The sequence below is a fragment of the Acipenser ruthenus genome, chromosome 15, assembly GCF_902713425.1.
Source record: "Acipenser ruthenus chromosome 15, fAciRut3.2 maternal haplotype, whole genome shotgun sequence".
NCBI classification, from domain to species: Eukaryota; Metazoa; Chordata; class Actinopteri; order Acipenseriformes; family Acipenseridae; genus Acipenser; species Acipenser ruthenus.
Genome location: NC_081203.1, coordinates 2,004,088 through 2,019,754, shown reverse-complemented (window position 1 = coordinate 2,019,754; position 15,667 = coordinate 2,004,088). Strand labels below are relative to the sequence as shown.

The 15,667-nt window shown below is 45.9% G+C and overlaps 1 protein-coding gene across 3 annotated transcripts; it reads right to left on the bottom strand.

Annotated features, from left to right (window-relative positions):
• Window positions 1–330: 330 nt before the first annotated feature.
• LOC117396841 (torsin-4A-like) lies at window positions 331–9,167 on the bottom strand. Of its 3 annotated transcripts, none has more exons than XM_033995085.3 (2): window positions 8,999–9,167; window positions 331–2,456 (listed from the first exon to the last, which is right to left on the bottom strand). In XM_033995085.3, the coding sequence occupies exon 2, from the start codon at window positions 2,390–2,392 to the stop codon at window positions 1,196–1,198; it is 1,197 nt and encodes a 398-aa protein (XP_033850976.2). In that variant the 5' UTR covers window positions 2,393–2,456; window positions 8,999–9,167; the 3' UTR covers window positions 331–1,195. The 3 variants fall into 3 exon arrangements, with proteins under 3 accessions (XP_033850976.2, XP_033850974.2, XP_033850975.2); XM_033995083.3 differs by lacking the exon at window positions 8,999–9,167 and adding an exon at window positions 8,405–8,778; XM_033995084.3 differs by lacking the exon at window positions 8,999–9,167 and adding an exon at window positions 5,802–6,273.
• Between the last annotated feature and the right edge of the window lie 6,500 nt (window positions 9,168–15,667).

Below are 15,667 nucleotides of genomic sequence, written 5' to 3'. Positions count from 1 at the left end.
ATGTGTGGCTGTTTAACCCTGTCTGCTGAATATATGGAGTAATAAAGTATTGTGTGCATGTGGGCTGCAGTACAGAGTTCAGTCTCAGCGGTGTCCTGTTTTGACATGTTGTTTGAATGCCTGTCCAGTTCTGTCGTTCGCGAGGTGGTAACAGTATACATGGGTGTATGGCAATGTGAAACGCCAGCGCTGTTCTGCACTGCGTTCCTCAGACACAGGAGTCTTCACTCAATTCAAGCGGACGCCTCGTATGAGTTTTTGTTCCTGTTGCGTTCGCCGTGCAAGGTGCTTGTTTGTGGGAGAACTCTCTGAAAAAAAAACATTCCACAGTTTTTGATTTCATTTATTTATTTAAATATTAGAACAATCATTTTTTTAAAAAAGCCACACTTATTTATTTACACTCTTCAAAAAAAAAAAAAAAAAAAAGTTAGCATACATTTCAAATCGTATTACATGAAATATCCCTAAATCTTTTTCTTTTAGCTGGTTTGTGCATATTTAAATAATGCTGAACATTATGAACAGAGGAAGTGGCTAGGAAGGAGATACTGTAGCTGTATTAAGACCTTGATTTAATCAGGAATGAGACTTGCGTGCCATTACACACCATGTCACTGTTGCAGCTCAAAGGCTATGGCAGTGCTGTAATTATGAATGACTATAAACTGGATCTCCACTCCACAGGCTGGGCACCATCTCACCGTTCACATTGCAACACAGAACCAGACTGCAACTCTCTGCATAGAAATGTCTGCCTCTGGAGATGTAACCTCTGGTACTAGCTTTGGGAATGGTTCTGGTAAAGACAGTTAAAGCAAAAACACATTCATGTTGGTCTATATCTTCCACTGCGTCCAATGAGATGCTTTAATGCATTTATTTTAAGAGTGATGGGGATGGTGAGGGGAAAGCACCCCCCCATGCATTCTCTGCTCTTTTCCTTTTAGAATTGCCCCTTTTTGTTCCCGAAACCTCCAGTGTGTCCATCCGCTTCAGCAAGATTCCCGAGAATGGACTGGTCCCACTGCAACCAGCGCAAGACGTCCTGTGAATCTGTGCAAGCAGGATGCAGGCGGGAGGAGGCACGATCATGTGGTTAAGGAATCTCCTGTTTCAAAGGGTCTGGTTTTTTGGTGGTTTTTTTGGCACTCCTTTCTGTACAGAAACTAAAACCCCTTGTCTCTTTACTCAATCATAAGAGGTTGACCTTGGCCACCACTTGCTTGCATCCATTCATGGAGTACTCTTTGTCCCCGGCCGTGTAGTAGGATATCTCCCCAGCCAGATGCTCAATGTGCGAGCTGTCGGGGTAGAAACCTTCTTGAGTCATCTCGTCCAGAAAGCAGTCCATGATGTGGGCCTTCTCCAGCAGGGAGAAGGGCACGATGTCTGCCTCCTTCCAGACAGGGTGGTACTTGGACAGGGAGGCCTTGAGCTGCTTCACCAGCTCGTGGCTCCCCCTCTGCCTCCCGAAGGGGGCGCTGCTGGAGGAGTTCTGCAGGACGAACTTGGTGATCTCTCCTTGGCCGATGTTGCTGATGAGCACGTAGACCGCGTTGAGGAACTCGTTGGTCTGGTTGGCCTGGAAGCAGCTGTGGAGGAAGTCCAGGATCTCCTTGTGCATGAACTCCACCTCGTCGAAGATGAAGACCGGGATCCTCTCCTCCGATTCTCCCCGGTTCACCATCTCTGTGATCCTGCTGGCCAAGTCCTGGGTGCACATCGTGGCCTTCTCCTCCAGGGGGCAGTGGTGCAGCATGAAGTACTGCAGCACCAGCTGGTCACGCGTGACTGAACGGAAGTGACGTGCCAGGATGCGTCCCAAGTGGCTCTTCCCCACCCCAATGGGCCCGTTTAAGGAGAGCACCAGCGGCTTGTTGTGGACGTAGGTGGAGAGGTAATCAGTCAGGAGATCTATGATATTCTCCATGGCCGCCTTCTGCCCGAAGACCTCCCGTTTCAGAGTCTTCTCCAAGCCTTCGAGGTCGTACTTCTGGAGGTGGTCATCCAGGTTCTCTATAGCGTTGTAGACCTGGAGGAAGACTATGATGCTAAGCAAGAAGAGGCAGCTCTTGGCTCGGTTGCGCTCTTGGACTGGCAGGTACTTCCGCCCGCTGTTGGGGAACATGACACGGGATTTCCTCTTCTTCTTTCTCCTGCAGACGCAGGGGTTGGCCGCAGTGCCGGCTGCGGTGGTCTCGAAGGTGAAGATCTCGGGTCCGGTGCTGCCGTGGTGCAGCATGGCAGTCCTGGACTGCTCCCTGGCGAGCTCGGCCCGGCGAGCCTTGAAGACCTGGTACTTGCGTCGAATCCGGATCATGGCCTGCAGCTTGGAGGTGAGGCTGGACATCCGCGCCGGGGCCTCGTCCGTCTGGCTCTCGCCCTCCATCTCACTTCCAGCAGCATCCAGCTCCGCAGATAAGAATGCCACCCCCGCTGGGCAGCTGCAAGACCTGCAAGACAAGGCCACTCCGTTAGACCGCTGCGGTCTGGACAATGCATCACTTAGGAATGCTTTTTATTTTGTTTAATGATTCTCTTCTGTACAGATAAATACAAGGAAATGAGTTACATTTCAGTGCATTTTTCTAAGGGTGAACATATGGTTTTCTCCACTCTGTACACCCCACTTCTCACACACACCTGATCTCACTGTACATCCGCCTACACATTTAGAAGGGCTTGTGACGGCTTCACACGGCCACTGTGTTGAAGCCACAAAGCTTTCTCCCTTCGTTCTACAGTTAGAACTCAATGAACTCACCACAAATTCCCAGCCCTTCCAATGTGTGTGTGTGTGTGTGTGTCCTGTATGTGTGTGTGTTCTTACAATAAAACCTGTATCTTACTATATGATGGCATCCTAAAAGGCAACAGCAAAACAAATGCAAATCTCTCATGCAAATCCCTCCACTGTGGCTACAGACAAACATAGCCCCCTGGCACAGACAAATAGCATACAGACAGACATATATTGTGTTTAATAGGAATAGAATTATAGAATGAACACACCACAGCAGCCCACCAGTACATTACCAGCCCAAGGACAAAGAGAGACATGAAAGATTGTGTGATAATAATTATTTGATACAGTAGTAAGTCATGACACACCAGTGGATCATTCAGAACCGGGTATTAAAGAAACAGCAGACGAGATACAACCCAACACAGCTCTGGCCAAATGTTTCGCATCTCCCTATTGAATGAACTAATTGTGCTTCATAAAGTCCAATGAAAACTTTGTAGTTTTCCATATACTTAACTAAAAACACTGAAAAATGTGACATTTCGAAATCTAACATGAAATACTGTACAACCTGTGTACAAACTGCCCCTTTCATACACTGACAAACAACAAAACTTAAAACCGTATAAAGACCAAAAACTTAAAAGAGCTTATTAATACCCCTATACACACACACACAAAATATTGCTGGAGAAATACCTTTTTAACAACTCCGAATCCTTTTCTCTGGCACGCCCAGTGTGTTTGCTGTACCAACTGCCTGACACCACACACACACACATGCACACACACGCATGCACACACACACACACACACACACACACACACACACACACACACACCGTGAAACAAACAGAGCTGTGAAAGTGGTTCTAGGAAACAGAGCACGCAGCTCATTTGCATAGCTACACACTTCAGGTCACACGTTACTTTTTTTGCATTTTTGGGCAGAAAAAGAAAAGTCCCCTGACAGTTTGGAGATTGCAGCTCTCTTGCTGGTCGCTGTGGGCTTGTTCAGAGGGCAGAATCAGCCTCTCTCAGAGCGCTCCTGTGGGTTTTCATTGAGGAGAGCTGAGGTGACTGCAGCATCGAAAGTGGTTAAAAAAGAACGTTAGTCCGTAAACCCTGGTGGGCCCTTAAACACAAACGAATCACAGTTTCTCTTAGGGGGTGAGGGAGCAGTTCAGTCTACCCTGGACTGGAGGAAGCACCCTTTCTCTTAGGGGGTGAGGGAGCAGTTCAGTCTACCCTGGACTGGAGGAAGCACCCTTTCTCTTAGGGGGTGAGGGAGCAGTTCAGTCTACCCTGGACTGGAGGAAGCACTCTTTCTCTTAGGGGGTGAGGGAGCAGTTCAGTCTACCCTGGACTGGAGGAAGCACCCTTTCTCTAAGGGAATGAGGGGCCAGTTATTGACCATACTCTCTTTTTGAGGCTGTTGCTCACCATTGGAGATCAATAAACAGCCCACAATCGCTGTGCTTTTCCGCTGACATCGCACGACGTTGCGAACACGTTCTCTGGGTCATGGTAAAACGCTGATTGTGCCAGGGTATTTTTGCACAGTCATTAGCTTTGTCAAGCAGCTCAGAAATATACGTAGATGTCCAGTCACATCAGGAGAAATTCTGTGTTATTTACAGGATGAATCATTTGAACTCGGTGACAGTATCAGAAACTCAAAGCAATATCTCACAAACCACAGCCATCTTACAATGACGTGCAATGAGTCGAGGAGAGGGCTTCAGAGAAGTCAGGCTCCAAGCCACTGGACAAAGTATTAGAAAGACCCGCAAAGTGTTCAACCCTAGTGTCACCATGATTACAAGTGCTTCCACTTTGTTTTAGTACACTTTGCTGTGCTTTTATCTTTTAAGTAGGGAGAGTTTTTTTTTTTTTTTTTAAATAAATATTTACATTGTAGAAGTCATAAATATAAACCCAGTCTTTCAAAAGAGGCCCACAGCCATTCCAGACATTCTGAGAAATTTGACTAGGACTGGAATGTTTACATGGTTTACTGAAGGATTATTGCTATGGCATGCTCTCTCTCATGCTCTCTCTCTCTCAGTGATAGGGCTGGGTGTGATGTTGCATCCCCAGACTGCCAAGCCATGCTCCCAGGGACACAGCCAGGGATGGCGTCACACTTTCCCTTGACAGAGATGCAGGGAGAGACACCGTCCAAGTGCGCAGGAGAGACGTCAGCCTGTCACGTCAAACACAGACCCCAAACAAAGCATGCATTGTCATGCTATAGCTATGCTTTACCTCCCCCTGTGCTTTCATGTTATTGTATACAGTACTGCGTGTCTATTTCTGAACATTGCCCTTTTTCTTTTGCTCCCTGCTTTTGAATAATAAAGCGTTCCCAATGCCATCGGTTCCTGTCTATTAGAACCTGTTCGATATTCAGTGAGGAAGCTGGTGGCTGATTGCAACTTTACAAATACGGTAACGACACGCTGAGATGCTGCGTGTCCCGACTGTTTTTTTTCAAAACCATATAGGGGGTATAAATGCGATGGACACAGAGCCCACTTCAATAGACACCACTGCACCACCTTCAAACAGAGGTAACTGCATGGCTGTAGCCAGCTGTTTCAGGGTATAACGTTGAGCAGGTATGAGATGCATGCATCATTATTAGGTGTCCTCTGCACCATTACAATAGTTATCATGGTAACTGCGCATTGAAATCATGCAGATGCGCTGTACCATGCTTCTAAAGTTCATTCATGGCTTTTGGAAGCAGATCTCTATAAATACCAGAGCAGCGCTAATCTCTGTCCTGCAGTCTCTTTCAGTCTCCCTGCACGACACAATGCATTCACCGGCACACGCTTCCCCATGCTTCCACTTGGTGATGCCTTCACCAGGGCACACACCGTAGTCAAACTCACAGCTAACCAACATCCTTACAGTATGCGCTCAGCGCTTCCTGGCTTTCAGAGCTCAGCGCCGGTCCAAGCAACAGTAACACATGCAAACAGAGAGAGAGAGAGAGCGAGAGCGAGGGAGAGGAAGAGATTCCCTTTTAAAAGCACTGGCTTACCTTAGCAAGGGCGGAGTCTCACAGCTCTGTCTGCTCTTGATACTTCTGTGCAGGACGACAGGCCTCACACACACTGAACAACTAGCAGGGCACAAGCGCTCAGCAGCTGCTAGCTCAAACAAATAAGTAGCTGAAAGTGTCGAAGATGCAAAGCAGAACTAAGCTCTACTTCCCCATCTCAATCTCCCCACCCCTTTCTCTCTCTCTCTCTCTCTCTCTAAAGCCATTTCAATCATCTCAGAGTCAGATATTTGTTTTCTCATAGCTGGCGTTCCCCCCTCAGGTGCATTAGTGAGAGAATAGCGATGCGTTAGCATTTGTGGGATCTCACTGTTTACAGAGGAATAAGTAGTGTTTGAACGAGAGCTGGTTCTGAAGAAGGGAGGAGCTCTGATCAACGTTTCAATCTTCCACACAAATCCTGTCCAGCCGGTAGGACCGACAGTGGCTGGCCAAGTTTCTGTCACCGATCCTGGCAGGGTATATTCCTGGTAATCCAGCTCACCTGGCTTCTCCAGCAGCAATTAGCCAGGATTAGAAAGCGTCTGACCTTTAAATAGAAATGTACCCTCCTCTCTGTCCATTTTCAAACCACTGCCTTACGGGTAAGCTGTTACCTCTGTTTCTTCTAGCAGGATGCTCAGTCATACACGTTCTAAACAGGGTCAGGAGGTTGCAGGACACCAGATCAAATCTGAAATGAAAACACTCCTGCAGAGCTACATACTGTAACTGTCAGGCTTACAAACCTAACAAGGCATCGTTAAGCTGTCTCTCAACAAGACTGACTCCCACTAATTATTTTTTAATGCTGCCAAGTACAGCTGTTTCTAGTCGGCGCCTGCAGATCAGAAAGGCACAACGCCACCAAAGTGCTTGACAGATTAAAAAAAAAAAAAGAAAAACACATGGCAAACCATTTACTATAGTAAAGGAATGGGAACCTACAAAACTACCTTGCAAAATAAAATAAAAAAGAGGTTTCTAAGAGTATAGTTCAAGTTTAAGTACAGTTTGTTTTTCGATTCTCCTTATTAAACCAGGAATGTGGGTTGATACTTTGAAAGTGCACCCCAGGCTCTGTTTGCATTATTGTGTTCTTGTACAGGGAGTTAGATACCACAGCATCAGTGCATCCCATTTCAAATAATACCACGAATACTAAAATACAAGAACGCCTGGCAGCAAACAGGCACTGTGGGAAGCTAATGGATACTGAGCCTGAAATGATAGAGAAGCTGTGGAGAGGGGTCCCGCCAGCTACCACCAAAAACCTTATATTTAGAGTTTAGCATTTGAATGAGCTCTCTCTCTCTCTCTCTCTCTCTCTCTCTCTCTCTCTCTCTCTCTCTCTCTCTTATCACTCAATGTCAGGCTTCCTCCTGCACACAGGATCCGAACCACTCTGTTTTTATAAAGCAACTGTACCAGCCTACTTCCAAGTCCTTCTGTTCTAACCACTTGGCCACACTGCATCCCAGCCCCTGAGCGCTAACCACTAGGCCACCCCATCCCCCAGTCTCTCAGCTCTAACCACTAGACCAGAGGTAGGGAACCTTGGCTCTTCCGAACCATTCCATAGCAAGACTTTGTTTCAACCAGGCCCTTAGCTGTAACCGCTAGGCCACTCCCACTATAAAAATGTGATTTTATTATTAAATCTATGAACAGCACAAAAAGAGCAAGCTTGTTCAGCCACGACTGGCTCAATAAACCAACTAGATGCTGATCAGCCCAACTTTCTTTTTATCTTTTTGATGTAGGAAATAGCCCTCCCTTAAATTATATATATACACAGTATAAACCAGTGAACCTTATAGTACAGCTGCCAGGCAATATGCATCCACTGGTGACTCAAGTTGTGGTCTGCCTGCTTGTAACCCCCCCCCCCAAAATCCCTTATGGGTCCCCATGGATTTAGCATTTGCAAATGAGTGCCCTCTCCAAGTCTGGAATGTGAACTGAGTCCTGCGTCTCACTGGATCACAGAACTGCTGCAGAAGTTTACTTCCATAGGGGATGTTAGCCAATAAAAACAGTCCCTGTTTCAGATTTTTGAATTTTGCTGTGTGCAGCTTTTTTTTTTTTTTTTTTTTAAACTGTAACTGACCCTGGCAGTAAAAAAAACCCCCAAAACGCACCATATCGAAAGCGACATAATAAATACCATCCCAACAGCCTTGTAGCGTGTGTGTAACCGGCACTGCAATTACAGCGCAATATCCCTTCACTTTGTACCTTGCCATTGTTATCTCACTGCACTGCCTTGTATATGAATAAATGCAGGCATGACTCAATGAATAAACACATTCAAATTTACAACATGTAACTGCAGATCTTTCGAAACGCCTGCCCCCACAGTCATAGCCTTAACTTTTTGTTGTCCTGATCGGTGTCCTGATCCTAGTCTAAGCTGTGCAGCCATTAGATCCTCCCACCATCCCTCTCTCTCTGGTCCGTGATACGGACAAGCCTGGCTGTACAAACTCACATCCTGACAAAGGGAAAGCGCCGTCCTTTGACATCTCACACATTCTTCTAGAAACAATGGAAACGTAAAAGGTTTCATGACAACAGGTTAAAAACAAAATCCAGTGACTTACTGACTGTCTGAGCCTGAACTGGCGGTGCTTCTGTTTCCTGAAGCGAGGTTACCAACTCAGCGAGCGGGCAGGCTGAAAACAAGTTTTTTTCTGGCCGCAGTGTCAGGAGTCTGTCTATCTCCTTGTTTGCCTGAGGGTCAAGTACAAGCTTGCTTGCTTTCTCTCTCTCTCTCTGAAATTTGCAGCTGTGCCTAGGGTGGGTAATTAATTTCCTTTCTGGCATCCCTCCTGCTGGATCCTAATGCCCATGCAATACATTCTAGTTTGCAATTGCAAACACTAGCAAGAGACCAATAGATCGAATGCATTAAATCCACCGCTCTGTGCAGCGCTGCCACCGACTGAAGAGAATGCGCGCTGATGTGCACACAGCGGAACTGTTTCATAAGTGTTGCAAAACGTTCTCTCGGTCTGTATAGTGGAGGCAGTGCCCATTTCTATCTGATTAACCGCCTGCTTCTAATACCCAGCTTATCTTATCTTGTACCGCAAGTCGAACGAGAGTGATGCGTTGCATGAGCGATCGAAGTCATCTCAATTTAAAATCATTCATATGAGTTCATTCTATAGGGTGACTCAAATAGCTGCACATACCCGTGATGATGGTCGATGAATAACTCCTTTAAAGCAGAAAGCCAGCGGTGTTTTCTGAGGTGGCAGTCCCGCTTTTATGATGCTACGAGATGGGATCGGTTTTATAAGCAGGCATTAATGATTTGGCATTCGGTGCTTTGCATGGATGTTACCACACAAGCTATATACTGGAAGCAGCAGCTTGTTTGCCTGCTATACACTATGGGGAAATACATGGGAGGCTGTGGTAACAAGGCACTGTGGGCATTTAACGCGGGTCATTCACTGGTCACTTTGATCTTATCTGCTATCTTTTTAATGCATCACCTTATTTATACAACCTCCAGGAAATAGTGTAAGGGATATAAAACATTGCTTTGAAACAATGCAGGGTTGCAGCTAACAGTTAACTGGAATTAATCACAATCAAAATAACCATTTGGAAGGAAGCAGAAAAAAGATAAGAGGAGAAAATGAACTTTTACTTTGCAAAGAAAAAAAATGAAAACATGATAGCAGATTTTGATGTAACAGAGGTATTTAAAAGCAAGCGCGTTATTTTAAAAAAAAGGAGACAGTATCATTTTCATTCCACAGAGAACCGCATGCAGTCTGTATCTAAACCTGAGTGCTGTCACGGACTCTTCTGCAATTACTGCTGTGAGGAAGTCAATACTTCTTAAAACAAAACCAAAAAAAACCCCAAAAGGAAGTCCACAGTAGTGTGTTTCTCATTCACTTATTTATAGAAAATGCATACACAGTATACAAGAAGTTCAGCCCTCAGCAGTGCCATACCAATTTGAAAGGCACGGCTCATGCCAGGATCAACATGTAAGAACTCTACAAGGAGGAAGCGCAGAGAAGAAAGGACGGCCTGCATGCCTTGCACAGAAAACATGCCCTGGTTCTGCTTGGATAAAGTAAGGCGGATCACACGACGAATTTGCAAGATTTAAAAAAAAACAAAACAAGTGTAAGCAAGTTCTGTGCGAGGCGCGCATGCATGATCTTGCTTGTTTGGGGAACTGTTTCATGGCCTGATAACGTTTTTACAGCCTAACATCAGAAAGGCTGTGGATTGTAACGGGTGCAAGACTTTGCATGCTCTTTAGGAGGCTGGAAGATCGATATTGGGATGATCTAATTACAATTTGATCTAAAAGGAATCAGAAGCAACGTAAGACTGCAGTAACGCCCCTCAGTGAAACGTCAGGGTCGTTGGGACCTGGTAACATCATTGGATAATAGCGTGGGACTGGAGATTTGGAGTACAAAGCTTTGAGAATCGAGTCTATAATGTGTCTTGCTTTTACACTGTTAACCAGATCTGACCCCCAGAAAGGATGACGCAGACTCCTACATTGTTTCCAGGTCTGTGAAGTCCATTCACACTTACATAGTCACAAATCCCTTTTGAGAACCTCAGCTTGGTAGACGTATGGTAAGAGAGCTGACTTGTTTTTAGAAGAGGTGTTTTTTTTTGTTTTACACATTTGCTCTCTTTTGTCACTGTCAAACCCGCTGATGGTTTTTAGTCACGGCCAGACAGTTCTGACTCACAGCTCTAGACCACAGTTTAACAGCTCCGGAAAACTACTCAAACTTGACCTACTGTTACAATATCCTTTCTTTTACTCATGCCCATGGATACCATCTGGCCCTGAACTTTATTAATGTAAATGTGCATGATTCATGAAACAGGCTTTTGGGGCATATAACCCTTTGCAAAGGTTTACCGCATGGTACTTGTGCAACCTATCATGCTAATATGATGCATTTGCATGGCTGCATGGTTGACAAGGGTGTTTTACAACGCTGGGTGTGCTTCAAGGCATACCGCCATAAACTCTTATAAGTCAGGCTTGTTCATCTGAGTCCAGCCCTGTTCAGAGACGGGGGGTTTGTTGTTTCTCAGCTGCACTGTGCTTTGCGGTGGGGGTGTCACATCGTGTTAATTTTCCACTTCAAACCTGCTGAATCATTTGACAGCATTTGTGGTTATGTTGTGGGGGGGGGGGGGTCCGGAGGAATTCTAAGGAACTCTTAGAAAATGATTCCATCTCTTCTTTCTTCACCCTGTGGTTGAGAGTCAAATAAAGATAACGATAGCACTCCTACTTGCTTCTCGTAACAAGTACTGCCTTTTCAATCGTCCACGCTGCAGCCCAGAGATGTAACCACTGGCTACTCAAACCCACTGCCTTCCACGCTGCAGCCCAGAGCTGTAACCACTAAGCTACTCAAACCCACTGCCTTCCACGCTGCAGCCCAGCACTCTAACCACTGAGCTACTGAAACCAACTGCCTTCCACGCTGCAGCCCAGCACTCTAACCACTGAGCTACTGAAACCAACTGCCTTCCACGCTGCAGCCCAGCACTCTAACCACTGAGCTACTGAAACCAACTGCCTTCCACACTGCAGCCCAGCACTCTAACCACTGAGCTACTCAAACCCACTGCCTTCCACACTGCAGCCCAGCACTCTAACCACTGAGCTACTGAAACCAACTGCCTTCCACGCTGCAGCCCAGCACTCTAACCACTGAGCTACTCAAATGCAATATATTCCAGCATTCTCTAAACTTTCCAAAGTGCAGCAAAACTAGTTAAAGACAGAGGCATGGTGAACAATGAGTATTTATGCAATGGAAGAAACCCATGCCAGCATCCACTTTCTCTTTTTACATCACTTTTGTTGGCTGATTTATTCTGACGTAGTGTGGCTTTTACAAAATCAACTTTGATACAGTTGCATGCAACTTGTAGCTTGCACGTTACTTTCCACAGAAAGAGTATCCCTTTCTAAATTTTCCTAGCAACGCGTACACTGCTCTCCCTGCGGATTTAAACTAAACTGATAGGTTCCAGAACATTCGCACTGCCGGACAACCTTGCCTCCATTGGCTGTGCTGCGTCACATGGTTTCTGTAAAGTCTGCAGTTTGGCTCGAGTTACACTGGGTGTATTTAGACTCCTCTGCGCCTTCCATCAAAACCGGCGCCAATGTCTCCATCTGCTGGGTCTAAAGATCACTGCAACCAACAGTGACCTCAGAATTACTACGTTCTAGTCGTGATGAAGCAATAATCATGCACAAAAAAATTACCGACCGCTTTTTATCTTTTTATTGCGCATGCGCTCTATTCACAAAACGATTAACTCATGACACAGACGCAAACTTGAACTCACAAGAACATTTGTGTAGTTGGCACTTGCCTTGAGTTTCGCGCAGTTTTATCTGCGTAGGGATATTACTGTACTTCCAGCTGCTGGAAGTGTTGGTGTTTCAGACAGAAAGAAGCTGTCGTGTTCAGTGAATGACTGTGAAAACAGAATGTGTGCGAGCGGTTAGGCAGCGGAGAGGAATGATTAAAGCAAAAAATAAATAAATAAAAACAACACCCGGTCAGCCCTTGTTAGTCACGACCAGAAGGGCTTTCTCCTGAGTCGCACACTCTCTCCATGACCACAGCAAGGATGATGAGCCAGATTCCGAGGCCGTGGTCTGGAGGTAATTTCCATCACAGAGATAAACAGAGGAAACCGTGCAGCCAAACTCATCCGCCATGAAACATCTTGGATCTGTCTGCCTGGGTAACAGCGTCACACCGTGGCGATGCGACACACGACGCCCTTCTGTTGTGTGTGCCGCTGCCCCCTGCTGCCTAAGTGAGAGAATTACATCGAGGAGCAATCGATTACTGTAAATACTCCAAACGAACCATTAGCTCCTGAACTATGTAAAGAATGTGTTTTATAAATAAAATCAAATGCGATATCGGCTATTGGCGGTTTCACTAATAATGTTAGCAAGCCGTTTCATAAATACCAAACTTGTTTTTTTTTTATTTGTACATTTTATTTATAATCAGTATTTGTGATTTAGAGTGCGTGTGTCTTTTATTCTTTGATTTAATCTGCCCCATACTAAATGTCTTGCCTAGTCTTCATTGTATAATTTTTAATACACAATTTTTTAATGTACTAAGGTGGCTGTGTGGTCCAGTGTGACCCTGAGCAAGTCACTTAACCTCCTTGTGCTCCGTCTTTCGGGTGAGATGTAATTGTAAGTGACTCTGCAGCTGTTGCAATGTTCACACACCCTAGTCTCTGTAAATCGCCTTGGATAAAGGCGTCTGATAAATAAACAAATAATAACAAATAATAACTATCTTAATATAATATGCTCAGTAGTTTCTGTAGCGTGGTTCAGATTACAAGGCCGTTCAGAGACCAGGGCCCAGATTAGCGAGGGACCTGTAAAACACTGCCCTTTTTTATTATTTGTTTATTTAGCAGACGCCTTTATCCAAGGTGATTTACAGAGACTAGGGTGTGCGAACTGTGCATCAGCTGCAGAGTCACTTACAACTACGTCTCACCTGAAAGACGGAGCACAAGGAGGTTAAATGACTTGCTCAGGGTCACACACAGTGAGTGAGCCAGGATTTGAACCAGGGACTTCCTGGTTACAAGCCCTTTTCTTTAACCACTGGATCACACAGCCTCCTTTAGATCAATTCTCTGCTGTATGTCTCCCGGGTGCTGCCTGCAGGAGATGGTGCGGGCCTGGTCTGTTCAGACACACAGTGCCCTCTCTCCTCATCCTCAGCACAGACCAGACAGAGCAGACTAATTCCACGCTGACTAACTTCCTTCTCCTGCCTTCTCTCACTGTTTCCACTGTGTCCACGTTGTCTCAGTGCGTTAGGCTAGGTAGACAGTCAAAAGTTGAAATTCTTCCTGTGCTAACCATGCAGACGCAGAGACGCACAGTCAACACTGCTAATGTTTTCCATTTCAATAAGAGCCCAAAATTGCACGACACTTCTCTGAGATCCATCATCCCTCTATACCAGCCTGCAGGTGCGTTAAGTAACTGACCGGATCAGAGCGACAATTCTTCCACTCTGATTACTGATGGAATCTGGCTGAGCTGCTTAACACACCCACTGAGTTCCGAGTTCCGCTGCAGTGATGTCATACTCGCGATGACACCAGGGGGAGGGGCCAGGGAGAACATTCACATGGGAACTCAGTCCTGCCACGCCATGACAGTGGCCGATGGCATTGTTCCTTTAATCTCCCTGGACTCTGAGACAAGCCTCTCCGCATATTTCAAAGATGACACACTGAGAAAACCTCAGCAGGTACGAATGGTAGCTCAGAGCTTATTAGGGATGCTACTGTAGGTTAGGCTTCGTGCTCCACACAATAGGCAACATGTTGCATCCACTGAGTCATGCTTCAAGAATCATTCTCACATACCAGTAATTAGTGGTTGAGGCCAAGCTGATGCAACCTGAATTCAAAGGCAAGTTCAGAAGTTCAGGAGGGAGAGAACGCTCAGCTGGGAGCTCTGAAAACCATCAGTCCAGTTACTTGAGGAGTTTCAGACAGGGCTGTGTTCAGAGCAGGCGTTTGCAGGTTCTTACCCTGACTAGATACTGAACTACGGAATCCAGCGATGTCATGCAAGGACAGTTTGGATATTAGTTGTTCTGTACAGCGGACCCTGTCTTCCAAGGAAATGTTTCTGATTGAAGAGGTTGGATTGAAGCAGCCGATGATGTGAATTCAGAAGACATTTTGACGGGAAGACCCTGATGTAACGGGGAAAATAACTAGTCACATTTATAGCCAGGCATATGTTAATAAATAATATTGATATTCTGTCGCCGGGCCTGAGTCCCTTCATTAGAGCTGCCCCCTTTTTAACTGCCCCCTTTTGTAGATCTCCACTATATTCTAACTTGGCTTCAGCTGAGTCTGAAGACGAGTCAGTCAGCTCACCTCCCAGGAGAAAAAGCTGCTGCTGGGGTAGGAAGAACCAGCATTACTGTGTGGCTGCGTCACATCCTTAACACACCACAGACAAACTGAACTGCGACGTGAACCAGGACAAAAGATAACACTGTTTCAGCAGCCGTATCCTGCAGAGAACACCTGGCCCAGCCTGCGCTGTTTATGCCCTCATGTTATTTTAACACAGATGTTTTCACAGGAGCCTCTTTCCTGCTCCTTGACTTCGGCGCTGCGGCTGAGTTTCAGCTGCGTTGTTTAATCTTCAGATACACCAGAGAGCTCCTTCCAATCCAAGCTATAAGAAGGAAGCTTCAGTTGAGTTTGAAGACCAGTCAGTCAGCTCACCTGGTCACACAAGGGCGAGGGTCATGAGCTCCAAACCACGGTGGGAAAATCAGCTTCTCCACTCTGGTATCTCACCTCCAGCAGCAGGTTTCGGGTGATACTGCACAGTGTGTCAGTGCTGTTATTACCTGTACCAGACTACATGAGATGACAGAGTGCCCTGAGGAATCCGAATGCAGCTTTAAATACAATGGTATGTACAAGTTTGGGGATGCATGTGGTATCAGTTCGATCCCTCACATACGTGGGTTCTACAGCTATCTGTACTTTTCTACTTTCACCTCCGAATTCTCCTCCAAACCTGGCCCAGGACACTTAATAAACACAAGAGCAGTTTAAAGACTGTAAACAGCCCCTAACTGACACTGACAAGCACAGTCCTTAATCTGCAGTCTGAGATCACTGCCTGTCATCCCACCAGCGTCTGTATGTAGCAGGCAGGAATAAACCGGTAGGCAGCCAGTTCAAGCAAAGACAGACCTGCTTATCTTCAGGAAGCCCTGTGCCTCACACCATGCGTGTTCTATTGTGTGTAC